Raw genomic sequence first — 27,377 nt, 5'->3', positions numbered from 1 at the left:
AGTTTTTCATGGTTATGCACTTCTTTATTTTACTTCATCTTGTTTTTCCTGTCTTGTTATAACCAATAATTGCAATAAATAAATAAAATTCCAAACTAAATTTATATTATTTATATTTACTTTTATATTTTACCATTATCAACATTTCATCTCAAACTCAGTCTTGACTAAGTTATTTAATAACTTTCTGTAAGGGAGCTTTTAGAGGTGGACGTCTGGTTCCTATCACCACCACTGTGAACAGTTCTGACTCGGTAAGTTTATCTAGAACAGAGCGTTTCACACCAAACCACTCTGAATGACTGTTTATACCTTGACTGCTTATGCTTAAAGAGAAAATTGGAAAAAAAATCAGTGGAGTTCCCCTTTAATGCTGGTGTCAGAATATCCTACCTACAATTTTTATGTACATTCTTAAAAAAAGGATGGTTCTCCAAGGGTCCTGTAGTCCACTGTAGAACCATCTGCATGCTTAAACGGTTCTTTGCATGGCGAAAAGGTTCTTTAGGTTGATGGAGAATGTGTTCTGTATGGTTCTGCACCAAAAGGGTTCTTACATTGTATACTTGGCATCAGAGTATCAGACAGCAGAGCCCATTTCACAAAGGTTCTATATAGAACCATACACCATACATTCCCCATTAATCTGAAGAACGATTTTACCATGCAGAGAACTCACTCTACAGAACTCATGGTTCTAGATAGAACTAAAGAGCCCTTGAAGAACGATTTTTTCTAAGTGTGTAGGGAGCTGCTTGTAAACAAACGGAACACCGGTACTTTTGGTGGCAGCGTCCGTTTGTCAACACGCCTCCCAGGGGGAGAGCTGAGCGCTGCGGCGCCCCCTGCAGGCCGGAGCCTGCGCTGCAGATGACTTGCAGTTGGTCAGAGTGAGGGGAAGTGCGGGTCTAATCCTCAGCGCAAGGCCATGGACGGCGTTACCGAGTGGAGAAGTGCGTGAGAGGATCCACAGACTCCTTCTCAAACGATGCTCTTGGACGGCCAGGTACTAACGGCGATGGCTTCCCTGCAGGCCGCTCGGCTGCTCAGCTACGCGGGGTGGGCGTGTAGTTTCCCCCTCGCTGTAGAAAACGAGGCTGAAGTTGGCTTCCTATTCCAATTATCCCGTTCCACCTTAAACAGAGCGGCGGTTGCATTCTGGCGCTTGAGGCGCCAGTATGTAACCAGTGCATTATTTAAGGTGGAACGGGAAAATTCGAACAAGGCCTGCGCTGGAGCGCGCCAGCTAACGCTAACTAACGCTACACACGCTAGATAGCTTACTGTACTCATAGAAACTGTACAATTCAGGCACTTTGTGTGTTTGTAAGTAATGTTGTGCTTTCAGACTCGTTTGTCCTTCGTTCAGGTCTCGGTTGGGGTTTGTTAGCGCTGTGTGTTTCGGGTTTGAAGCAGTCTGTTAGCCCGGCCTAGCGCTAACATGCTAGTCCGCGTCCGCAGTGCAAGATAGTCCGTTTGTTTATGGTTCTGATATCGTTAAAGGGAAACTCCTCTTGTTTTTCACAATATCTGCACAATTCAGTTCTTACAATGTAAACACAGTCGGTCGGGTTGGTTTGGTGTGAAATGCCTCGTTCTATACTAACTTACAGACTCGGATGTCTTCACAGTGGTGGTGATAGGAACCAGGCGTCGCCATGACTACAACACAGATATAGCCATTTTATTTACTATCCAGAACCACCAGAGAACCTACACGAGTCTTGAGTGTTTGTATTTAATGATAATGGTAAAATAGAGGTAAATTTGTAAAGTTTAAAAAGTTTTACTGGGGACTACTTTGCCTTAGAACACCCTACATGTATCCCTCCACCATGAACGTGTTTAAAAAGTTGATTACAGTTCGTTTTAGGACAAAACTTTATCCCCAAAACTATCATAAAACAGTGTCTCAGGCATCAGGCAGTGAATTCATAACCATTTCATGTAATAACTTTATGTGAAGCTTTTAGAGGTGGACGTTTGGTTCCTATCACCACCACTGTGAGCAGTTCGGGCTTGGTAAGTCATAATACACTATGACAAAATGCAAATAATAGTAACAGAGAACCACTTGAAATGCTGATTAAAGTCTATTAATTACATGATTATTACTGCTGCTGCTATTACTAATCACAGCAATAGTGATTAAATAATTAAACCCAGCAGTTTCATTCAGCATAATATTTAAGGTGTGATAGTAACTCGGCAGAGCTGCAAAACTCTCAAACTCGCATCCAGCAAGATTCTAGGTAGCGAATTCTGGCTCTGCCACTCCCCCATAATCATGTATAACTAACTTATCATGCATCTTAATGTAAAATGCAATAACATTATCCAATATTAACAAACGACTAATGGAGAAATTTAGAAAAACTGGTGGAGTTCCCCTTTAAGGGAGATGGTATTAGCCACCGTAAGCATTATTCTGGTCTGTTATCTAACTTTAGGTGACTCTGTACGCTGCTTTACTCGCCGAAATGACCTCAGACTAAAGGTACACGACCGCAGCATGAGTGTGTTTGTATGTAAAATGAATGCAAAAGCAGAATTTCTGTCTAAGAGTAGGTGAAGGATACCAGTTCTCGTTTTCCCTTACTTTGGCCGAAGTGCCCTCATCCGCAAGAGAACTTGAGCTTCTGTTGACCGCTGTTGCCACTTTGTCCACAGTTGGAGTCACTGAGTGTGGCTGTCTTGTCTGTACGAGTTGGCGACCATGCTGGCTTGTGGTGTTTATTTGTTGTGCCACCAGCTGTACGTGGTTAGGAGCTGATTGGTGAAGACCTTAAGCATGTTCCTGGATAACTACCACCCTGGAGAGTTCAGATCCAGCACTCCCAGCAACATTCAGATGCCCATGAAGGACCTTGTTACCTTGATCAGGTGCGTTAGATTAGGGTTGAAGTTAAACTCTGCAGGGAGGAAGACTTCAAGGACCAGGATTGGGCACGCCTGAACTTGTTATGGTAGACCAAGGGTGCCCAATCCTGGTCCTGGTGATGTACCTCCAGAGTTTAGCTCCAACTGTGTTCTAACTCACCTGATCCAGGCAGTGAAGGCCTTCAGGAGAGCCTGACTTCTAGAGCCAGGTGTGTTGGATCTGACCTTTCCAGGGTGGTAGATTTCCAGGACCAGGATTGGGCACCTCTGAACTTGTTATAGTAGACTAAGGGTGCCGAATCCTGGTCCTGGTGACCTACCACCAGAGTTTAGCTCCAACCCCAATCTCACACACCTGATCCAGTCAGTGAAGACCTTTACTGCAGTTATACAGGTGTTTTTACCTTTATTCGTGAGTAGTTAGGTACATTTTGATTAGAAATCAGAGAAGGCCCAGTGCAGCAGGGTAAAATGTGGAGAAGAACACAGGTACTGTAGTAGAGGTTGGTAGCTTTTTTTCTCTAGGAGTTTGATGAGTATAACCATATTTATCATTATTGTGATAAATAATGTCACAGTATGCTTTACTGAGTATATCGTCGATGTCAGCAGTACTTAAAAACAACTTTTTTATATATACAATACAATGTCAAATGGAAACTGCACTTTGGATGTAAAAAAGCTTTCTGTCCTAGTTTTTAAAATTTTGTGTATTTTTGTACTTTTTTAAAATTTGGCACTACTTTGTTCTTTAATATTGATCAGATGTCAGAAAGAATATATACTGACATCGTGTGTTGTGAAAACGTTTGACATTTTTGCCATATCGCCCACCTGTACTATGAACTATTCAGCAACTAATATGTAATAATTATAAGTTATGAGGAAAGCATGGGCCCACATACAGGTTCAAAAGGTTATCTTGTTTCACATATATATATATATATATACATACATACATACATACACACACACACACACACACACACACACACACACACACACAGCACTGCTGTGTCTGATCCACTCAGACCAGCGCAACACACACTAACACGCCACCATCATGTCAGTGTTACTGCAGTGCTGAGAATGACCCACCACCCAAATAGTACCTGCACTGTGAGGGTCCATGGGGGTCCTGACCACTGAAGAACAGGGTAAAAGGGGGCTAACAAAGTATCAGAGAAACAGATGGACTACAGTCTGTAACTGTAGAACTACAAAGTGCACCTATATAGTAAGTGGAGCTGATAAAATGGACAATGAGCGTAGAAACAAGGAGGTGGTCAGAATGTTACGCCTGATTTAAAAACATTTTTGCTAAAAAACGTTTTTCAAAGCAATTTTGGCCCTTTTTTTATTAATCTTAAAATTAACAAGTAGTTTATATATATATATATATATATATATATATATATATATATATATATATATATATATATATATATATATATATATATAATACACACACACACACACAAAGCTACAGTATATCAGCCAAGGCACCTAAAAATATATCAACTAGGGCTGAAAGTGCAGTTCCAAAGTGCAGTTTCCAGTCACATGAGCTGTTTATATATCCTGCATTGTTTAACATTGTCTTACGTTTTAACCCAATAACACAGAGGCTGTGAGCCGGCAGTCTAGCACATTATATTCAGCTTTCAAGCCTGAAAAAATTGATATGTTGGTCTTTTTAGCAAAAAAAAAAAATAGCCTGGGGCTCAATTTATAAAACAATCACATTTAATCACAATATTGGTCATAACATTGCAATTAGATATTTTACCCTGATATCAGCAGAAGAATAAGCCGTTCTAGCACTGCTGTCTTATGTATCACGTTCTGGCAGACGCAGATGACGCCACTGTTTGATCGAGCGGTGAACCTTCCAGTTATGAACGCGGTGCCCTTAACCCCTTAACCAGTTACACTGAAGGTCACATTAAGCTTAACTTCACTAGCAAGATTTCTTACTAATGGTGTCAGAAAAAACAGGTTTCTTACTTCAGCTTCTTTAAATCCCAGGATTATTACAGACCAAGGCCAATTAATCAGTAACCGTATAGACTACAGCACAGACTGACTTAATCTAAAGTTAGAAGTGTGTGAGGAAAGTTGTTGGCAGCTTCTGCTTTTTACAGGATTAATTAATGACTCCACTGAGTAGCTCCTAGAACTGACGATGTTGCAATCTTAATAGGTGGCATGGTCTTTATATGTGCATCACGAAGGCAGCACAATAGTTAATCTGTAGGATTAGAGTTAAAAGCTGCATTTTCCATATAACATAGGACGTCACTTGAGAAGTCTATCTAGATCCCATGTGTCAAAAACAAGGCAAGTCAGGCCCGATCCTATTAGGCGCTCAAAATTATTCTAATTTTCCATTAATTTTAGCCCATTTCACCATGAGCCGCACTACAGTTCCCAGCATGCACTGCATGTGTGCTCCCAACCATCCTGAGCAACGATCTATGGGACAATACCCCACAAAACAAAAGATGCAAGGTGTCTAGTTCAAATGAATGGGCAGTTTTAAAAAAGCCTACTGTACATTGGGGACATTCAAAGAGGTTAAACAGTAGCCAAATTTATATAATCCATCAATAATCCCACTAATAGTTAAATGGGAATAGAATACGTCCATGCATAGTCTAGTCTGATTGAGGTAATACAGTTTCTATCTGATTGAACGAGGTGTGTAATCCTGTAAATAATCAGTTAAATAGACGAAAAATATCCGTGTAAACGCCTGTATCTGATTACATTCCCTATCGGAAAGTTTAAGTCCGTTCTGATCATGTTTGTCGCGTCATAGTGAAAGTTTATACCGTTCAACATGGCGGAGCAGAAACCGGTCTGCAGAGGACACGAAGTTTAGCCTTCTTTAATAAGGACATGTGAAGGACGTTTTCCTGAGTCTGACATCATTTTAAAGCAGTTAAAAACACACGCAATGCTTGTCATGGTAACGTCTACAATAAGTGGTTCTCTACGCGTGTAATTTTGGATCAGATTCCTTGTAGGGAGCATGTAAACAGAGATTTTAATCAGATTGTTGAGTAGAGTGAAAAACACCTCAGTTTGAATCTATAATCAGAATGTAATCAATCAGATTGGAGAAAATCTTTGCATGTAAACACAGACAGTGATCTGCAGCTATTGTGGTCTATTGTTTTATAATTTTTATAGTTTTTGTTATTTTTATTCGTTCAGGTATTCAGTGCCAATTTTTTTGCCATTGTAGTTTAGGCATATTTTGAATAAACAATGGCCAGATGGGGTCATGGCAAAATGTTAAGTAAGATTAAAGCAAAAACAGACTAAGCAACGACTTTGACAGCTGTAGGAGACGCTCAAGCCATTTGAACATTTTTACTTCTTACTTTGCCACAAACAGAAAATGGACACTTTTAAGATCACATCTGACCGACAGCCGATTTGGTCAGACTCTGAAGATGAGACGACACTAAATTCCCAAACTGTCATCACCACTGAGCAGCTTTTCAGTCAGCAGCTGTGACAGAAGAACAGCTGAACAACCTGGAATCAGCCAGAAATGAACCCAACACCATTCGCCAAACTAAATGGGCTGTAAGATGCTTTACAGACTGGCTGGAACAAAACAACATTAATACTGATCTGGCAAAAACTGACAAAACTGAGCTGAACTTGATATTGCAGCAGTTTTATGGCTCAGTCTGTACTACAAAAGGCGAGGCTTGCAGCAGACTGTGCAGCGAGTGGGCGGAGCTCGTTACTCTGACGTAGCAACAAGCTGCTCGTTAAGGAACTATAATTTGGTGAAGGAACTGCGAACATTAAAACATATTAAACGCCGCGTTCACGGCCCAGTTTATTAATTTATTACTTTATTTATTTATCTGTTGTATTAAAGCAATAGAACACTCGAGGAGTGTGTTATCGCCAATAACATCACGGCTGTGATGATCTACGGCCACCAAATCACAGCCATGATGTTATTTCACGAAAACACACTCCCTCTGTGTTCTACTGCTTAAACATACCGTCTCAGAGGTGAAGAATCCTAGGAGCTGGAAGCTCTGGCGAGCAGCAGGGTGTTATTTTAGGCAGTGCCTAATGTTCATTCATTTAATGGAAGTTTTTTTTTCTCTGTCTCTTTCCAGAATAACCATAACAGCGGAAGCATTCATGGATATAGTTGGCACGTTTAACCATTTGATTCCCAGTGACCAGTTGGAAGACTCCTTAATTCTAGGACAGAACCTGGAATGTGAAGCAAGTGATGAGTTTGCGTCTGGTCACAACCTGCCAGAAGACTCACTCAAGAACATGCTCAGCGACAAGGATCCCATGTTTGGATCCGCTAGCACCCAGTTTCACCTCTTAGAGAACGACGATGCTAACTTTCAGCTTCCCAGCGCAACAGGTGGGAGGAACTACTGCACGCTTTGAAACGATGGTGCTTCAAGGGTTCTTAAGCGAAGAAAATGGTGCTATATAGAACCATGAACACTTAAAGAACCCTTTGCATGATTGAAGGCTTCTTTGCACCATGAAAGGGTTCTTCAGAATGATGGAGAATGTGCTGTAGATGGTTCTATATGGAACCTTTTTGAGAAGGGTTTTGCATGCACACTTAAAAAAAGATGGTTCTTCAAAGGTTCTTTAGTAAATGGTTTTGTATAGAACCATGTACACTCCAAGAACCCTTTGCATGGAAAAATGGTTCTTCAGATTTATGGAGAATGTGCTGTAGATGGTTCTATTTGGAACCCTTTTTAGAAGGGTTTTGCATGCACACTTAAAGATGATTCTTCAAAGGTTCTTTAGTAAATGGTTTTGTATAGAACCATGTACACTCCAAGAACCCTTTGCATGGAAAAACAGTTCTTCAGATTGATGGAGAATGTGCTGTAGATGGTTCTATAGAATCTTTTTGAAAAGGGTTCTGTATAGCACCAAAGAAGGTTCTGCTATTGTTATGATGTCAAGGTTGTAACAGTAGCGGAACCCTTTTCAAAAAGATTTTATATAAAAAACATCTATAGCGCATTCTCCATTAATCTGAAGAACTCTGTCATGATGTAAAGAACCCTTTAATTATACAAAAGGTTCTTTAAGCGTTCATGGTTCAATATAGAACTCTTTTCTTTACTAAAGAACAGTTGAAATACCATCTTTTTTTTTTTTTAAAGTGTAGCATCAAAAAGTGTTCTTCTGTTGAGCTGATGTCAAGCTTGTAACAAGGGCAGAACCCTTTTTGGTGCTATATAGAACCCTTTTCAAAAAGCTTCCATATAGAACCATCTGCAGCACATTCTCCATCAATCTGAAGAAGCCTATCATGATGCAAAGAGCCCTTTAATCGTGCAGAGGGTTCTGCAAATGTTCATGGTTCTATATAGAACCATTTTCTCCAACAAAGAACCCTTGAAGAACCATCTTTTTTTTTTTTTAAGTAATTCTGTAAATGAGATTGTATGAAAGCTAGCAGGGATCAGTCAGCACTGATTCATTTTCTGTGCACCAACTGATCCACACAAGCTTTCATTTAGGTGTTTAAGTTTGTTATTAATTATCAGTTCATTCATTACTAACAGTATTAGCTCTTTTAGACAAAGTATTCCTATAATTGATTATTCTCTGTGTTGTTGGCTGTTTGTGATTTTAGGCTTTGCTTTAGCAAACACTTTAACTTCTAACTTCACTGACCTTTCTAATTTTGTGCCAAAAGTTGCACATAAAATAATAAAATCAACAAGCAAAATATTAAGTATCAGAATGTTGCTGCAGTCGGAAGAAAACCTTGTATCTCCATTTTTGACGTTTTACAATTTTTGACAATTTGAAAATTTCTTTTACTCTTTACATTCTGTGTAAATTTCGTGATGAATGGACCAAAAGACATGACCTAAAATTATGGTTCCATTGACTTGCATTAAAAGTAAAGTATTTTTCCGTCTCCAGTATAGTTACCATTTTGGAGATACGAGGTTTTCTTCCGACAACAGCGATATACAAATAATGACAGTTAAATCCAAATTAACTCTTAAAAAGATTATTACTCATTTTCACTCACTCTGACATAAATTTACTACTCAATTTTCCAGTTTTTGCGTTCATTTTTTTCTCTATTTGCTGATTTAGCTCATTTTTTGTTTGTGAAATCTTTTTGCTTCTGACTTCTGGCACTTAACAAGGGTTGGGTCTTAAAAGAGGGCATTCACTTGCACACTCTGTTGGTCAACTGATTTGGAGTAACTGCACCACTGAAGGTGGAACAGGAAAATTTTGAATAGGAAGCAAACTTCAGCGTTGTTTTCTGCAGGGAGGGGAAAAAGTGCCAAAAGAAAGATCAATCAAAAAAGAGTGATTCCCGAAGCAAAAAATCAGCAAACAGGAAAAAATAAAGCAAAAACTGGCAAAATGAGTAATAAATTTGTCAGAATGAGTGAAAATGAGTAGTAATCTTTTTTTGAAAAGTTAGGTTTGATTTAACTCTCATTATTTGTATTTTTTGTCTATTTTGTACATTCTGATATTTATTATTGTACTTGTGGATTTTATTATTTTATTTGAATCTTTGGCACAAAACTAACTCCATACCTTTGCTCTTGTAGCTTCAGGTCATGACATGAACCCTTCAGACATTAGCCAGACTTCTGCTGCTGAGGACGTGACTCAGTCCAGCTTTTCCCAGGGCAGGAGGAAAGCGGCCGCTCAGATACAGAAGAAACAAACAGGTACATGAGCGTGACGGAGGCTTTGATGACTGCACCGTAACTGAGTTTGACTCTATTGCTAATGGACAAAATACTAAAACTGTTTGTAATAAGACAGAATTATACCTTACATATACATAAAGCAAGGTCAGATGATACTATACTGTTTGGCAAAAATGTTTGAAGCATTATAGAACAACAAACTGGTACCTGTTGTAAGGCAGTACAGTTGTATGCAAAAGTTGCCCCCCCCCCCCGGATCTACATAGAGGTGGGCGATATGGCAAAAATGTAATATTGCAATACTTCAAGAATATTTCACAATATTTATTTTCTCAGATAACTGATCAACTGGAATAGAGAAAAATGAGCCAGTAGTGCTATCTCAACTAAAAATGTGTGACCACTATGAATTTTATACAATACTTGGCACTACAAATCCAGTTAAACGGGACTAATTTGGTCTATTTATATTGAATTGTGCAGTTGGTCAGTGTCTAGAAGTACTTATGATCTACACAAAATGCTCAGAAAAGCATATTGTACTGTATTTTGACAATTTATCACAATAACAATATACATTGTCATATTGTGCAGCCCTACCTTTACAGAAAACACAGTAAATTGTTACTTGTTCACTTAGAAAATCAACAAAACATGTTATTTGACCAGGGATGTTCAAACTATTACATATGACTATTATAGAAAATGGTTGAAATGGTAAAATTGGTATATTTATTATATTTATTATATTTAATAAATTTTACCTGCATCAAATGGAGTCAGTCAACTAAGATATTTGGTCTGTTTAGTTTTCCACTGTAGCTTATAGCACCCCACCACTTAACATCCGGCCACTTGCCTCAAATCCAGTTGTTAGATAATCTCAAATAGGCTTGCTTATGTGTTTTTTGATATGTTTTTTGTGGCATACAGTTGTCAATGAAAATGGACAAAATTAAGTTGCGTAACTAAAAACAGACACCACCTCAAAACCTGAATTTTGCGGAAAATCTATAAATTACATTTTTGCAAGACTATCGCTTTGAGCAAGTCATTCTTCAATGTATAATCTTCGAGCATCAAAGAGTTGACCGCATTTTTAATGTAATGCAAAAGTGGCTGTGAACCTCTATTGCAGCTTCAGTGGCGAAGTTTCTTTTCTAAACTTTCTCAGGGACCAGAGGTCGAGGTAGAGGTGGACCAACGAGGGGCCGAGGTCCTTGGAGAGGAGTTTCAGCTGCAACACAGGGGAGGAGATCCGGGAGGAGAGCAGCAGAAAAGCACAATGAAGAGCCTGCCTCAGGCAGCAACTCACTAGATGACAGTTACGCAGAGAAAAGGGAGGCCTTGCTCAGCCGGCGTTTTAGCGTCCATGACGTTGACCCATCCATGAATCCCGTGGTAGTGCTGAGGCGATTGACCGTCACTGTGGGGGGCTACAAAATCGAATTGCTACCCGGACCATCTCAAACTTCCGGATCATTTAACACAGGCGCTCTTGAGGCTTTGAGCCTCCAGGATGATTCCATGACAGCTGGCAGCATTGGGTTTGACTTGGGACAGAACCAGTCTTTTGAAGTGCATTCTGCACCAGAGGTTGTGGAAGAGCTTAATGTTGGTGAGCACATCGCTAATGAAATGCCTATGGACTTCGGGCCATACGTGAATCCGAATGATGTCCAAGAAACCAACGGTGCTCTACCTTTCAAGCCCAGCTCAACGGAGGCGACTGCGGACGCCAAAATCAGTGAGGAAAGTGAGGCTGAGAAGCCAAGCGTCTGCAAATCGCAGAACAAAAACGGCACGACGGAAAAACCTGCTGCCAAAAAGCAGCTAAAACCCAAGCAACCGCTGTCTGTAACCAAAGACAAGCATGCCCAACTTACCAAACCTGGTGTCCTGCAAAAGGGGTCCAAACATCTCAAACAAGATAAAAAGGTACAGAAGGATACAGAGGAACATGCCAAAGGTAAGCCAGACAGCACAAGCCTAAAACGGCCGGCCGTTTCCGTCACACCGAAACCAGCCTCCAAACAGCAAAAGGTGCAGGCGAATCATCCAGTGAAGCAAAATGCCAACCCCGCCGTTCCAGCCTCTCCCACGATAAACAGAAAGCCGTCCTCCGACTCTAGTCCCGGCACCAGGGTCGTTGCGAATAAATCTCCTCACTCCGTGAAGAAACCGCAAAATCCACCCCCGGCAGCGACCAAACCAAGCCAGCCTGTGAAGGACAGCCCAGCAGAGGAGGAGCAGGAGAAGACGAAGGTCAAGAAGCCGGACAAGATCTTGCAGAGACAGAGGAGCAGAAACAGTAGGAGCATTTCTGTTGATGAACCTGAGCTGTTCATCCCTGATAATGCTCCTGTGGTGAAGAAGGGGCCTGCAGAGGGCGATCCTCTACCTGCTTCTGAAAACGAGACCACGTGGGATTCCAGCAAGCAGTGTGGATTATGCAAGAAACCTCACAATAATAGGTATGTTTGCTGTTGTCCGTGCACTGTAAGACTGGCCTGTTTTTTAGACTAACTAGTTGCACATCAGCATATTGCCTAAACCAGCTTTTTGATCCATTTCCAATCTTGATTTTTATAAGAATTCTACACAAATAGCACAACCTCACAGATAAAGGCCCTGTCCCATTTCACCTCTCGCCCCTACCACTTAGCCCTACCCCTCTGTTTTGTGTGTTCACGTCTAGGGGTAGGGTGTCCCGATTCTTGTTAAGATAGAGGGGTAGGGCGAAGTGTTAGGGCTACATGACCCTCCAAACTGAGGTTTTTCAGAGACTCCAAACAGTGATATGAGAAAAAAAGAAAAACCGGCAAAACGGAGCACAAGAGACCAAAGAAACACACATATGCGATTTTTTTTCTGTTAACAATTATGATAACCATTTTATCATCTTAGTTTAATGTTGTTTCAGTGTATTTTGGTCCTTTTCTTCATTAGAAGCATTAAAGAAGCCAGTAGTAGCTGATGTCTTGGTAGCTAGCTAAATGTCCCGTTCCACCTTAAATGGTGCAGCAGTTGCATTCTGGCGCCTCAGGCTTTAGAACTGCTGCTCCATTTAAGGTGGAATGGGAAAACTCAGCTTCGCATCACTGAAATAATTGTCCCTCTTTGAAGGCGTATGACCCCCTAAATGTAACTAAAGCCCAGCAGTGAGGAGCTGAACTTTACCCTCCTCTGCTATCACTGCAGACTGGCAGGGTCGCCTACAGAGCAGCGCTGGTAGCTGTTAATGAAGTAATGCTCTTTTTATTTGAGGGTCCCATTTCAGAGGGAAGATTTTAACCACTACACCTTGTAATACAGTTCCAAGGGACAAGGTGACACTCGAAAACAAGGGGTAGGAGTAAAAATAAGAAATGGGATTGGGACAAAGTCTGTGCGTCATATAGAGAACTTTTCTACATTTAATTTTACAACCATAGTTGTTATAGCTATTATAAGAACTTGCCACAGTAAAGCCATTAATTAAACTAGTAACAATGGGTGACTTCTCAGGTTCATGGTAGGCTGTGGGCGTTGCGATGACTGGTTCCACGGTGACTGTGTGGGACTGGACCTGGCTAAAGTACAGCAGATGGAGAAGGACGACCAAGAGTACGTGTGTCTAAAGTGCTGTGCTGAGGAGGATGGGAAAGGTGAGACCCAGGCAGCAGATCACTCGGACAACACGTCTGCCCAAAGACAGAAACAGGGCACTGAGCCATCAGTCACGACAGGAGGAATCCGCCCCTTCCGGAAAGTAAGCAAGTTGTCTTGTTTGCAAGTTTTCTAACTCAAAATATTGCCTTTTTTATTTTCCATTGTCTAGCTATTAAGAATGAGTATCTGACTCAGTAGTAAATGTTTGTACATTTGTAACAGGGGCAGTTTAATACAGCTAGAGTTGATAATATGTTTTGTGTATCAAGCACAAGTGCTTTAGAGGTAAAATATAATACTGAGCAACAAAGACTGATAAAAAAAAGACAGTAAACTTTAGTAAAATACACCATACAATTGATCTAGATTATGTACAACAGTACAAGGTTGTCCAACAATGGGAGAACACCAGGGTGAGTTTCTTCTTTATTCTTACAACATAGCCTTGGGCCTCTTGCACTGCATGGTTTCTTCTTTGCCTTCAGTAACCCCATTATAACTAATAAAGGGATTCATAGGGTTTACTGTACTTGTGTGGGACTAGGGAACACGCAAAACTGCAGCTAACAGGACTCTCTGAATTCAGGTTCAAAGTTCAGTTATTGATTGTTCCTTGCAGTTTTACAAAGCTTTTACAGTTTGTATAACCTGCATCTGTTTTAATTGAATAATGCCCGTTTTACCCCTGACTCAGCTGATGTGTCATAGCCACCTGCTTTCTTTTAAAGGCTTGGTTCATATTTTTTTATTCCCAGTAATATTTTATGTATATTACCAAGCACAAACCCACATGGGTGTTCAGGTATTCCTTGGCTCCCACTTATAGCAGGTGACCTTCACCACGGTTATGTGTTGACCACACTTGTACGCACTTCACAGGCCAAGAACCACCTCTTGCACAATAGCTTGATTTGAGTTAGCTTCTTTTGTTCACTCCTTGGCGTATGTGTGCTTCTGTGTGAGAGACAACGGTCAGAAGTTTAACTGTTCTCTGAATTTGATCCAGGATTCGGGGGACAGAAGACCATCAGATTCGGCGCCCAAAAGTGGTACGAGACTCTATTTAACTTGCATGATATGAAAGCCTTGTGTGACTTTGTCTGAAGTTCATTGAACACAGGGCAACTCTGTTTTTGTCAGGGTCGAATGTGAAGCACGAGGTCAAGAAAGGTAAAGTCTCTCCTGCAAGCTTAAAGAAACCGTCCACTGGACAGATCAGGAGAAGCGTCCGAGACTCGCTAGAGGAGATTCTGCTGAAAAGGTATGAAACGCATGGAGAATTTAGTGGCCTTTTACTGGTTTAGTGTTTTTGCGACAGAACATTTTGTCCACACTGATTTCTAAACGTAAGTGCAAATGGCAGAGTTGTTGTCAAGACCATTTGCTCAAGGTCAGTCAGTCATTAACACCGGGGGCAGTTTTGTAGCTTGAGTACTCAAATATATGATTACTGCTATATTTATTTTTCTTTCCCTGAAAGCTAATTTGGTAAAAATTGGTCAAGTATTACAGCACTATTTGGCATAACAGTTTATGGTTAGATATGGTGGAAATGTATTTTTGGCTACCAAATTATTTCTTTTCGTAATTTGAGAAGTATTTAATAATCAATACTTTCACATTTTACTAACCACTTGCTTAAAGGCTAAAGGACTCGGACTCGAAGATTTCAACAGAGAAGCCAGCCGAACTGGCTAGAAGGACGGAAAAAGAGCTATTTGCCCTCTTCCAGGGTGTTGACAGCAAGTACAAGAACAAATACAGAAGCTTGACGTTCAACCTCAAAGATACAAAGAATAATGTAAGTGCTGTTTTCTGCCTCGCATTGTGCGTCAATACCAGCAATTTAGACTGCAGCCAAACAAATGTACACAGTCGGCATGGATTTTTAAATATATTATTTGGGAAGTCATTTTCTATATACTACTTAGAAAGTTACCTTGTGACAAAAAACCAACATGAGTGCACCATCTCTTCCAGGTGTTATTCAAGCGTGTTCTCAAGGGGGAGATTTCTCCTAGAGATTTGGTTCGTATGAGTGCAGAAGAACTAGCCTCCAAGGAACTGGCTGCTTGGAGACAAAGGGAGAATCGACATGTAAGTAACTTGCAGTAGAACTCATCTTAAAGCAGCCATACAGTCAAATATTTGAAGATAAATTCGGAACGGAGCTCATAGTTGGTCCTGTTTGCAGACGATTGAAATGATAGAGAAAGAACAGCGAGAAGCAGAGAGACGACCGGTAACCAAAATCACTCACAAAGGAGAGATCGAAATTGAGAACCAGGAACCTGCAAAAGCCCCTGAGCCCATAGAGCCCTTGGTAAGATGGAAGGCATTCACTTCTTTAACTTATATAAGGCAGTTTCACTACGGCACAGTTACAGACTTTCCTGATTTCCCCACAGTCGGATCCTCCCCCTAAACCAGTTGAGGTGTCTGAGGAAAAAGCTCCAGACTCAAAGCCAGAGAGCCCCAAGAAAATTAAAGATACAACAAGCTTGCACAAGTCTCATCTCTTTGACCTTCACTGCAAGATCTGTACAGGTAACTTGTGCACACTGCAGTTTACTACACTTTGCAGGCTTATTCTAAACCTTAAAGTATGCTAAATTTGGCTTTTCATTTAATGTTCCTTTAAGGCCGAATGGCTCCACCTGCGGAAGAGGCCACCACCAAGGTTGTGAAAGTGGCCACAACTGTCATTAGAAGGCAGTCCACAGCCACAGAAGGAGACAGCCAGCAGACTACACCAATATCGCCATCTGCAGCTCCATCAGCACTGGTGGATGACTTGTCCCTGAGAGCCATGGAAGAAGGTCTTCTAAACTCCAGTATCTTCCCAGCATATGAGTCAAGGTAAGGGCGAAAAGCGATCTGTTAAAACAAGTGCACGACTTAACATCTATGGCAGAGATCCCCACCGAGGCCCTTTACAGGTCCAGGCTTTTGTTTGTACTACACATAAGGAGCCTCATATTAGGCTCAATTGATCATGCACCACCTTCTAAGAGTTGTTCAATCAGGTACTGAACAAAAGGTTGAATAACTGGGGTTCCTTGCTCTAACAAATCCACTTAAGCTCTAGTAGGACTTCTTAAAGATATGAGTAAGGAGGAGAGGCAGTGCTGAAAAATGCAGGCCAGGGAGACTCCACCACCAGATTAAGGGTACCACAGATTAAGGGTACCAAAGATTAAGGGACTGAAGAAGATTGTGGCTAGTGCCTATCTTCTTAAAGCAGGCATTGCTTTGGAAGCAATGTATATCTAATGAGACGCAACATAATATTTTCATTGGCACAGAACACAGGGCCAGTTTCCCAGACAGGGATTAAGCCTAGTCCTGGACTAAAGAGGCTTTGGATTGGAGATTTTTCACTGAAAGCAAAAAATGGTCCATGACTGGGTTTAATCCTGTCTGGTAAACCTTAATGTTGTATGTTAATGTTAACAACTTTTCCTTCAGGAATATTCCAGATGTAATTAAAACATCTGTAATGTTTTCTTACAGGTCGGAAAGTGTGAGCAGTAAAGAAGATACAGTTGCATTTCTTGCCAATTTAGAGAGCCTATGGAATGGGTATGTAGACATGCCAGCTGTAGCCAGGTTCCTTACGAAAGCTTACCCAGTTTCTGGAATATTGGACCACCTAAATGAGGTAGGTCTTACTGAACCTTAGACATCTCACTTTGAGGTCTGAATTTCAACAGATACACTAATTTCATCCACGGTTATGTTACAGGATCTGCCGGACAGCATCCAGGTTGGTGGAAGGATCTCTCCCCAGATAGTCTGGGACTATGTCGAGAAAATTCGTGCCTCTGGAACAAAGGTGAGAAATGACCAGATTATTGATCTTTAGCAAATGTCAGTATGAATGATGAGTATTGACACTATATTGTCTGCTTTTTCGGTAATTGTTTCTGTAATATTTTAGGAAATATGTGTCATTCGCTTCACCCCTGACACAGAAGAAGATGAAATATCATACACCTTGCTGTATGCCTATTTCAGTAGTCGCAGGCGATACGGTGTTGTCGCCAACAACCGCAAACAAGTTAAAGACATGTATCTCATCCCTCTCGGCTCCAGTGAAAAAATCCCTCACCAGATTGTCCCATTTGATGGCCCTGGTAAGTTGTCATCTCTGTACTGTTGTATCAAAAACGTACATGACTACTAATCTGTGTTTTTAACATTTTGTAGCTAATTTTAAAATGGTAGGGTCACAGGTGACCCTCTGTCTTACTTACAGAAGCCTCACAGGGTCCTGATTGGTACTTAATGAGCAGTTAATCATGTGTATCATTCATCAATACAAATCATTGTAGAACTTTAAAAAAGGCAGTTATTTATTTAGGGGAGTATCTAGCCCATGTTTCACCAAAATATAGGCTGCAGGCTTACATATTGGCCTATATACACTCATGCTAGCAATCAGTCAAAACCAATCATTAAACATGTTCTCTGATGTAATAGGGTTGGAGACCCACCGTCCAAACCTTCTCCTTGGTCTAATCATTCGCCAGAGACCTAAAAGGGACTTTGGGGTTATCCTACCAAGTGATGTTAGTGAAGCTCCAAGTTTCCTAAAGGAGAACAAACCTCAAGTAGATCCCATCCAGAAAACTGGCACACCCCGAGATGAAGAAAGAACCTTCATTAGCAATCTTGGTCGTATACACAAAAAGGACACCCCAAGCCTTATCAAATCCACTGCTGAGGAACTGTTGGAGTTGGAGGATGATGAAAATGTCTCCTTGCGTTTTCTCCCTGGCGTGCTGACGCAGCCCAAATCTGTGAAGACAGTGCCTGCAGGTGATGATGTAAAGAACACAACTAGCAGCACCATCAATCAGACCTCTGCCACTGAGAGCACCTCCTCAGGAAGTGTCACTCCCAAAACACCCACCACCCCCCGCCTGGATCGTTTCATCATCAAGAAGAAAGAGCCCAAACTTGTCAAAGCAGAGGAAGAGCCATCCAGCTCAAATGCAGAGATGAGCTCGCAGGGGAAAGAGAAAGAAAGCGGTGGTACAAGTGGAGGTACAAGTGCAGTTATATTATCTCTGAAGGATAAGCCAGGAGATGTTTCAACAGAGACTTTCCTCTCCAGCCTTGCCACAAGTCAGCCTAAGGTCGAATCTAGCAGCACTGAAACAAAAAGCGATAGTTCTGAAACACCTAGTCAAGAAACCAATCTGCTTCCTGCATCTTCATCAACTACATCAAAACATTCTGCCAGTGACAACCCTGAAGTTGTTTCCAACAACGAAAATATCTTAAGCCCAGCTAAGACTACGAAGCCACCAACGTCTGGCATTTTGAAGAAGAGCAGCATATCGGAACCTGATGATGCAAAGCCGCCAGCATTGAACACAGATGTGGCACAACCAAATGCCAGCCAGTCTGCTCCCACAGAATCTTCACCAGTGACCAAATCGGCACCTTCTCAGCAAGAGTTCAAAGCTGTGGAAGATATCCAAACCATCACCACCATCTCCTCTTCAGGCAAAAATGAAGGACTCAAGCAGTCGAGGACACGTCTTCTAGGTCCCACTCCCTTCAACTCTGCAAGCCATGTGCCTCCCCCAGCTACATTTCCTCCTTATAGTCATGGAGCACCTGACCATGCATACCATCCCGCACCACTACCCAACTACCCTCCCCAGTCCAGTCCGGCACCATTCATACCTTTACATCAGCAGGCTCCTGTACCATTCAACTTCCCTCCTGGTCCTCCTCTTCCAATGATGTTCCCCCAGACAGACCCTCCAAATCCAATGCACGCTGTTCCACCTTGGTCTCCGCCAGTCCCTCCCCAGGCTTGCTTTCCACACCCCATCCCAGAGACAGTTGCCAGACCGCCACTGTCCTACGCAGCCTCAAGGTTCCCTGATACCTCCTTGCTCTCAAAGAAGGACGAGAAGAGTGCTGAGGCAAACTACGATGACCCGTGGGACAGGCAGTCCAGACGTTCAGAGAAGGATGAAAGAGATCACTACGGAAAGCATAGGCACAAGGGTCGGCACCACGAGCGGGACAAGCACAGGGCAAGGAGCCGGAGCCGGAGCCGGAGCCGAAGCCGAAGCCGGAGCCGGAGCCGGAGCCGGTCCAGAAGCAGCAGGAGTCGGAGTAGAAGTAGGAGCCGTAGCAGAAGCAGGCATAGACACAAGAGCAGGCACTCTCGTGATGACCGGCATGGGGAGAGGAGGAAAGAGAAACACCACAGCAGCCATCATCACAGGGACAGGGACAGAGACAGAGAGAGGGACAAGCGCCGACGAGACTCTGAACATGAAAAACACCGGAGAGACTCAAGAGACTCGAGAGAGGGGCACTCGTGATCTCCATACTCAACCCTGGTCCACCTGTTCAACACCACTGACCTGAGACATGTTCCTTTTGTATTTTACTACAGTTATTTATAACATTCAGAAGCAGCTTTTTATAAGAGTGAATGATTTTAGGTTTTAGTTGGTTCGTGTTTTGAATTCAAAAGTGAGGCTTTTTTTTCCTGTAAAGACTAATGTACAAGACTACATGGTCATAGAAGCAGGCTCTTATGTACTGATTACAAGCAATTGGAAATTATATCTACTGTTTAAACAAAAAATAATCCCAAGAGCAAAACATGTCCTGATTTTCTTTTGTCTGCCTTTTTATCAGGGTATTTTTTTTTTGTTTTGTTTTTAAAAGTCCCTTAAATATTTTCTATTTGTGTCAAATGACATTTGTCTTTGTACATTTTGGCTTGTCGAACATTAGAGATAACATGTGCCTTCTGCACATTGTGTTTATGTACAGTTCATAAAATACTTTTTATTGTTGATAGAAAAAGATAATAAAACCTTTTGTTAATTAAAGATGCTGAGACAACATTAATGCGTGGGGACAAGAAGTACTCTGCAAGTATTCTTTAATAGTCAAGACTCAAGAGCTCAATAAAGAGTTCTTGTTTATTTTTCAATGTACAGAATGTACAGAATGCCCTGCAGAGGAGATAAAAAGAACAGCAAACATTGTATACATTTGACAAGAGGTTAGCACCTTGAAAGAAAGAACAGAAAACATTCTATTTTTGGTTTCTGCTGAAAAAGACTGATCAGCCACAAGAGCACCTGCAAAACATTTACTAAAATGACCACTGTATAAACAGAGAGTCCAGTGGAGATTTTAAGGTTGCAGACTTTCCTTCCTCATTTCTCGTAACCAAATCCATATGATCGAATGACAAAATTTTCAAAGGAATTCATTTCTAAAATTTCACCAATAAATGCATTTAAAATTACATTTCTAAAACTACTGTGTAGTACAGGACATCTAATCTTCTCCTTGATAAACATTAAAGCCCTCATAGGTTTGAAGAAACTGCAGTGCTCTTGTGTCTTGATACAAAACAACATCTTTGATGCTTCCCACAAACCCGGTGGTGAAGAGACCAGATGAGACTGATGCTACATCTCTGTTCAACTCAAACCCTCCGAAATAATAGACACCTCCGTAATTATTGGCAACATAGCGCTCGAAAGGGTCAATGTCTTCAAAAATAACCCTCTCGCCATCAACAAAAGCCTGGACGACAGTGCGATTGAGGGTGATGGAAACGTAATTCCACCGTTCGCAGCATAGCATCGCGTCCCGGGAGATGAGCGGAAGAGCTACCTTTTCGCCAAGATTCATGGCAACTTTTAAATGACCGTTCTGAACTCCCACAGCGAGATAGTCATCGTCCTCACTTTCCGCCCGTCCCATCCACAGAACCAGCCCGTCTTCCGAGCTGGTGGAAAGGTTAAATGATACTTGTGTGTACATCAGGTTTCTCGAATTATACTTCGGATCTCTGTATTTGAGATATGAATTTCCGACAAAGCGTACGGTCCTCATTGATACCAGCTGATCGCAGTACGTCCCGTTCCATCCCAGGGCGCAAACGCAGGAATATGAGGCGGTAGCAACTTTGGGAACGCAAAGAGAGCCATGTTGACACCGGTTGCCGACGCAGTGAACGGACTGATCGCAACGGGCGCCCGTCCAGGGTGGGGGGCAAATGCACACGAATGAATCGAGACCGACGGGCCGGCAGTAGCCGCCGTTCTGACAAACTTTGTACCCGCATCCCGTCCCGTCCCAGTCGCCTACATTTGCCCCCCTCAGCACCCCTCCCTCCGTGAGCTCCAGGTCACGATCGTTAACAATGACCTCACGAATGCCACCAGTGAAACCCACTGGCTCTTTCTCCACTGCACTGGGCGACACCAAGTTCAGGCTGGACACACCGCCGACAAAAATGTCTGTGGTGACGTCCAGAGTAGTCATACCCTCTGAGGTGTTCCGCGTCACCTCTTGGTCATCTAGGACCAGGTAGCCTTGGTTGCCCACTCGCCCGGCCTTCACCTTGTGCCACGTCCTGCCGGTCCAGTCCACTCTGTTTTGAGACTGCAGAGCGATCGTTCCGTCTCCTAGACTGTAGCGGAGCTGCACGAATCCAGCAGACAGAGACACACTGATGAAGTCACCTTGAAAGAAGACACAAATTGGATCGATCAGTCTGTTTGTATACCCATTACAGGTAATACTGTAGTCTTTGTTAACGTGCACTGTCTACTCTAATTTAGGTGCTTCAGCGTAGCCCCCTTGACCTCGATGTAGCTTTGCACACTCTCGGCGTTCTCTTAAGCAACACCATGAAGAACCACCTGGGATGCTTTTCCATCAAGTTCTACATGCAGTTGTGTGTAAATGTTTGGGCGCCCTAGTCAAATGCCATGTTTTGTTGAAATTTCTCTACAGAACGTGCACTTCTGCACATTTTCATGCACAGTGACTGTTTATTTATAGCATCTGACAAAGGAAAGAAAAAAAACAACACAGTGTGGCCTGTGCAAAAGTTATGGCACCTTTTATATTTTAGGTTTTCCAGTACGTTAAACTAATCAAATAAACACAGACTGTGCACAAAATGCCACATTTAAGGGCGTTCCTTGTAGAGGATAGATAAATTTACTTGGGTTCTCCCTTTTTACCCCCACTTATAATGCTTATGTTTTATGTACAAAACAAAAAGAGTCAATTCATTTGTACATGACTATTTCCTACTCTTAACTCCTTAGAATCTTGTTTTTGTTACTGTGCCTTAAAAGACTGGCATAGTTATGTAAATGAGCTCTGTTCTGACTCGCTGCATTTTTGCATATATATGTATATATATATATATGCTGCAGCTGTTTTACGACGTCAGGAAAAACGTCAGGAAAAACACAGACTAAAAACACACTGAAAGAGTTTGGGATTTGCTGACCAGCTCGAGCACTCAGATACTGCGCTGTGTAGAAAAGGATGCCCTCTGGTGACAGAGTCTGGAACTGCAGCTGAAGGTTCGTCTTGTGTCTCATGCTGACCGGAGGAAATGCCATCCAGGAGGACTGGTTAGCGCTGAAGAACGGGTCAGTGATGGACAGAACTGTATGGGGGCAAAAAAAAAAACTTAATTCTGGTGGTCTGTGGGTCTTAGTCTCTCAGTGGTTCTCTCAATTGTTCACTTTAGAAACCACAAATATCAGAGAAGGTATTAATAAATGAACCCCTAGAAGTGGATTTATTATGTAGTTTTGCAGTACTGTTCAAATCTATGCAATTACACAATCAATTACAAGCTGATGACATTAACACTGACATTAGCGTTTGATTTATTTACACGTCTGCAGGTTTTTACAGATTGTTTCAATGTGAAAAAAGGAATATTTTTTCTTTCTGCAAACAAGATGCAAAATACTGCCTTTTCATCAGATTCAGATCACAGTCATATGCAAAGTTTGGAGACGTTTCTACATTTTCTACAACCTTTCGCAGCTTGTGACCCGCAAAAACAACCACAAAATCTTCCATGGCCTACAAGATAACTGGCCTGATCATTTGAAATGCAGACAAAGATAAATATATGGCAAATAGGGGGAAATATGTTTAACCCCAAAATAGGCTGGCACTGTGAAAGAGGTCTAGAACCCCTGGATAAGGAGGACTGTGGTGCCACTTACAAACTGTTTTGTGTTTTACACGACAGATTATATAGTTTAATGCAACAGTTCCGGCCACGCAAGCTGATTGGTTGAGCAGCAGTCTAACTGTGCTGTTATTTCACCACAACATCACAGGTTTTTCACAAACACTGTATCACTCCACTGAGACGCCGTTGCTAATCAACGACTTTGACAGCTGTAGGAGACGCTCAAGGCGTTTGAACGTTTTTACTTCTTACTTTGCCACAAACAAAAAACGGACACTTTTAAGATCACATTTGACCGACAGCCGATTTGGTCAGACTCTTAAGATGAGACGACACTAAATTCCCAAACTGTCATCACCACTGAGCAGCTTTTCAGTTGGCAGCTGTGACAGAAGAACAGCTAAACAACCTGGAATCAGCCAGAAATGAACCCAACACCATTCGCCAAACGTGTAGTCTGATCTTCAGAGTCTGACCAAATCAGACTGAGCCATAAAACTGCCCAATAAAAAACAAAAAAGCTGCTCAGTGGTGATGACAGTTTGGGAATTTAGTGTAAGGAGCTGGAGAACGAACTGCTGGCTGTGCAGCGAGTGGGCGGAGCTCGTTACTCTGACGTAGCAACAAGTTGCTCGTTAAGGAACTATAATTTGGTAAAGGAACTGCGAACATTAAAACATATTAAACGCCGCGTTCACGGCCCAGTTTATTAATTTATTACTTTATTTATTTAACTGTTGTATTAAAGCAATAGAACACTCGAGGAGTGTGTTATCGCCAATAACATCACGGCTGTGATGATCTACGGCGACCAAATCACAGCCATGATGTTATTTCACGATAACACACTCCCTCTGTGTTCTACTGCTTAAATAAATTTATATAGTACAAATTATAAGCTCTCTGAAATTCTAATATGTAACTCAGCAATAATCTGACTCTTTTAAAGGGGAGTTTCACCTGTTTTCATTTCTGCGTAATTCACTGTTTAAGATGGTTTGGTGTGAAATGGTTCAGATGTCTTTACAGTGGTGGTGATGGAAACCAGGGGTCACCATGACTACAACACAAATATAGACATTTTATTTACTATCCAGAACCACCAGAGAACCCACACGAGTCTTCTGAGAATATTAATGATGGAAAAATCCTGAATAAATAAGGTTTCTTTGGGGACTATTTTGCCTTAGAACACTCTTCTTATATTCTTTCACCATTAATGTATTAAAATAAACTAATTAAAAAATGTTTTATACTGGACATTTTATCACAGAACTATCATAAAACAGTGTCTCGGTCATCAGGCAGTGAATTCATAACCATTTCATGTAGTAACTCTGTGAGGGAGCTTTTAGAGGTGGACGTCTGGTTCCTATCACCACCACTGTGAACAGTTCTGGCTCAGTAAGTTTTTCTAGAACAGAGCGTTTCACACCAAACCACTCTGAACCGCTCTGTTTACGATTTATCTACTGTAAAATTCTGAAAATTTGGTGGAATTTCCTCTTTTCATTCCATTATACTGGAACCCTGTGAATATAAACAGTAACCCTCTGACAGTTTTTAACTGGGGGAGGGTGGCATCCCCTTGTATCCCCCTCTCAAATCAAGCCCCTAGTATACTCCGTAGTGACTGTTATTCTCCGTACACTCTTAAAAAAGATGGTTCTTCAAGGGTTCTTTAGTAAAGACAATGGTTCTATATAGAACCATGAATACTCAAAAAAAACATTTGCATGCTTAAACGGTTCTTTGCATGGCGAAATCATTCTTCAGATTGATGGAGAATGTGCTGTATACATAGAACCTTTTTGAAAAGGGTTCTATATAGCACCAAAAAGGGTTGTTCTGTTGTTACAAGCTTGACATCGTGACAACAGCAGAACCCTTCTTGGTGATATATAGAGCCATAAACAACAAGGGTTCTTTGAGTGTTTATGGTTCTAAATAGAAGCACTGTCTTTACCAAAGAACCCGTAAAGAACCATCTTTTTTATGAGCGTAGTGATTGTTGCTAACTGTGTTACTAACTGGTTTAACAGGGATTTTCACTCTAATGCACTTTAGCCGTGCTAAACACGGAAGAGAGGTCAGCACTAGTCTTACCTTGCTGGCAGAACTGTCCAGCGGTGCCCAGAGGACACTGACAGGTGTAGCCATACGGAAGCGGGACGCATGTGGAGCCGCGGGCGCAGGAGGGAGGCGGAGAGTGTTCTGCATCACAGAACGACACTCTCTCAGAGCAGAGAGCACCTTTCCACCCCAACACACACTGACAGCTAAAGAGGCAGGAGAGGAAAAGGGTTTAAAACAGGGGAACATGATACTGGCCTTTAAGAGGAACTCAATACAGTACAGTACAGTACAGCAGTACATTTAACAGGCACATTTAAATAGGATTTATACACTCACTGTCCATTTAAATCAGCTCCTCTGACCATACAGTTTACAGACTGTAGTCCATCTGTTTCTCTGCATACTTTGTTCGCCCCCTTTTACCCTGTTCTTCAGTGGTCAGGACCCCCATGGACCCTCACAGAGCAGGTGCTATTTGGGTGGTGGATCATTCTCAGCACTGCAGTAACACTGACGTGGTGGTGGTGTGTTAGTGTGTATTGTGCTGGTCTGAGTGGATCAGACACAGCAGTGCTGCTGGAATTTTTAAACACTGTGTCCACTCACTGTCCACTCTATTAGACACTCCTACCTTGTCGGTCCACCTTGTAGATGTAAAGTCAGAGACGATAGCTCATCTGCTGCTGCACAGTTTGTGTTGGTCATCCTCTAGTCCTTCATCAGTGGTCACAGGACGCTGCCCACAGGACACTGTTGGCTGGATATTTTTGGTTGGTGGACTATTCTCAGTCCAGCAGTGAAACTGAGGTGTTTAAAAACTCCAGCAGCACTGCTGTGTCTGATCCACTCAGACCAGCACAACACACACTAACACACCACCACCACGTCAGTGTTACTGCAGTGCTGAGAATGACCCACCACCCAAATAGTACCTGCTCTGTGAGGGTCCTGTGGGCATGTTTGACTGAACATATGCACTGCAAACTAATAATATTATCTTAAATCTAGTAATTATATAGAGTATTTCTCAATATGGGATTTTGTATGCTTACTATAAGATTATTGAACTTATTTCTAGACGTTTCTACTCGTTTTAGTGATTTAAGTCAAACGATCTCACTATATTGGCAGATAATTTGTTTTAAGTATATTTTATACAACCAGCAAAATTATCTGCCAACACAGTGAGACACTTTGACTAAAGTCACTAAAAACTAAAAACTAAAATCACTAAAAACAAGAAATAAATGTGTAGAAATACATTAATAATTTTATATTAAGCTTACAATAATCTCAAAATGAAAAATATTAGCTATATCAACAAGATTTAAGATTATTTTACTTGCTAATATATAATTTTTGCAGTGCAGTTTTACATAAAAAACATTCTGGTCTAAAAGCCGATGCTAAAATGCTTGAAGTTTGTTTCTGAGACAAATGCGGTATAATCAGAGCACATTTAATAGCTTTTATGTTCTCACTTTTAACTCTAAACTGTGGAAGACAGTAAAACAGCAGTTTAGAGTAGGTGTGTGTGTGGAAACTCCTGACTGGCAGTGTTTGTGAAAAACTCCCACTCAGACAGCCTGGAATTACACTCAGCTAAGAACAGGGCAAAGTCACGGTGTACTTTATGGTGTCCTTTAATAACTGAGACGGTGAAAACTTACTACACAGAGGATCCCGAGTCCACGCAGGTGCCTCCATTCTGGCAGTGGACGAGGCTGCAGGGAGTGACCCCACACTGACCCACGCTGCGGCCCGACACAGGCTGACCTTCTGGCTCTCCTGGAGCACGAAACTTCCCGTCTGCTCTCGTCCGGAACAGGACATCAAAAATGCAGCCTTTTCAAAGACAAACGTGCACACACACACACACACACACACGTTTGTCTTGCTATACATATGAGGACGTCCATAGGTTTCAATTTATTTTTGTGTTACTGTACCTTAATAATACTACATCTTAAACCTAAACCTAACCCTGACCTTAATCTCAGTATCCAAAAGGCAATTTTTCTACTCTTTTAGTTAAAAAAAAAAAAAAA

General features: G+C 41.7%; 2 protein-coding genes across 2 annotated transcripts in view; one reads left to right on the top strand and one right to left on the bottom strand.

Annotated features, from left to right (window-relative positions):
- The first annotated feature begins 856 nt into the window (after positions 1 to 856).
- phf3 (PHD finger protein 3) lies at positions 857 to 20,132 on the top strand. Its single transcript, XM_036583372.1, has 16 exons — positions 857 to 1,006; positions 7,032 to 7,294; positions 9,489 to 9,611; positions 10,768 to 12,067; positions 13,101 to 13,344; positions 14,251 to 14,293; positions 14,385 to 14,505; positions 14,889 to 15,045; positions 15,225 to 15,341; positions 15,439 to 15,567; positions 15,653 to 15,791; positions 15,887 to 16,103; positions 16,758 to 16,905; positions 16,990 to 17,079; positions 17,185 to 17,380; positions 17,727 to 20,132. Exons 2-16 carry the CDS (start codon positions 7,057 to 7,059, stop codon positions 19,592 to 19,594), a joined length of 5,130 nt encoding a protein of 1,709 aa, XP_036439265.1. The 5' UTR covers positions 857 to 1,006; positions 7,032 to 7,056; the 3' UTR covers positions 19,595 to 20,132.
- Positions 20,133 to 20,290: 158 nt separating this feature from the next.
- The window catches only part of eys (eyes shut homolog), a 433,237-nt gene continuing 426,150 nt past the window's right edge, over positions 20,291 to 27,377 (bottom strand). Inside the window, exons 44-47 of the mRNA XM_036583442.1 lie at positions 27,000 to 27,174; positions 25,360 to 25,532; positions 22,549 to 22,710; positions 20,291 to 21,766 (exon numbers count right to left, since the gene is read on the bottom strand). Coding sequence (XP_036439335.1) covers positions 20,571 to 21,766; positions 22,549 to 22,710; positions 25,360 to 25,532; positions 27,000 to 27,174 — 1,706 coding nt within the window. The 3' untranslated portion in view covers positions 20,291 to 20,570. The remainder of the gene's footprint in view (positions 21,767 to 22,548; positions 22,711 to 25,359; positions 25,533 to 26,999; positions 27,175 to 27,377) is intronic.

The sequence above is a fragment of the Colossoma macropomum genome, unplaced genomic scaffold (assembly GCF_904425465.1).
Source record: "Colossoma macropomum unplaced genomic scaffold, Colossoma_macropomum, whole genome shotgun sequence".
NCBI lineage: Eukaryota > Metazoa > Chordata > Actinopteri > Characiformes > Serrasalmidae > Colossoma > Colossoma macropomum.
The sequence above is the reverse complement of the archived record's forward strand: the minus strand, read 5'-3'. Positions and strand labels throughout refer to the sequence as shown.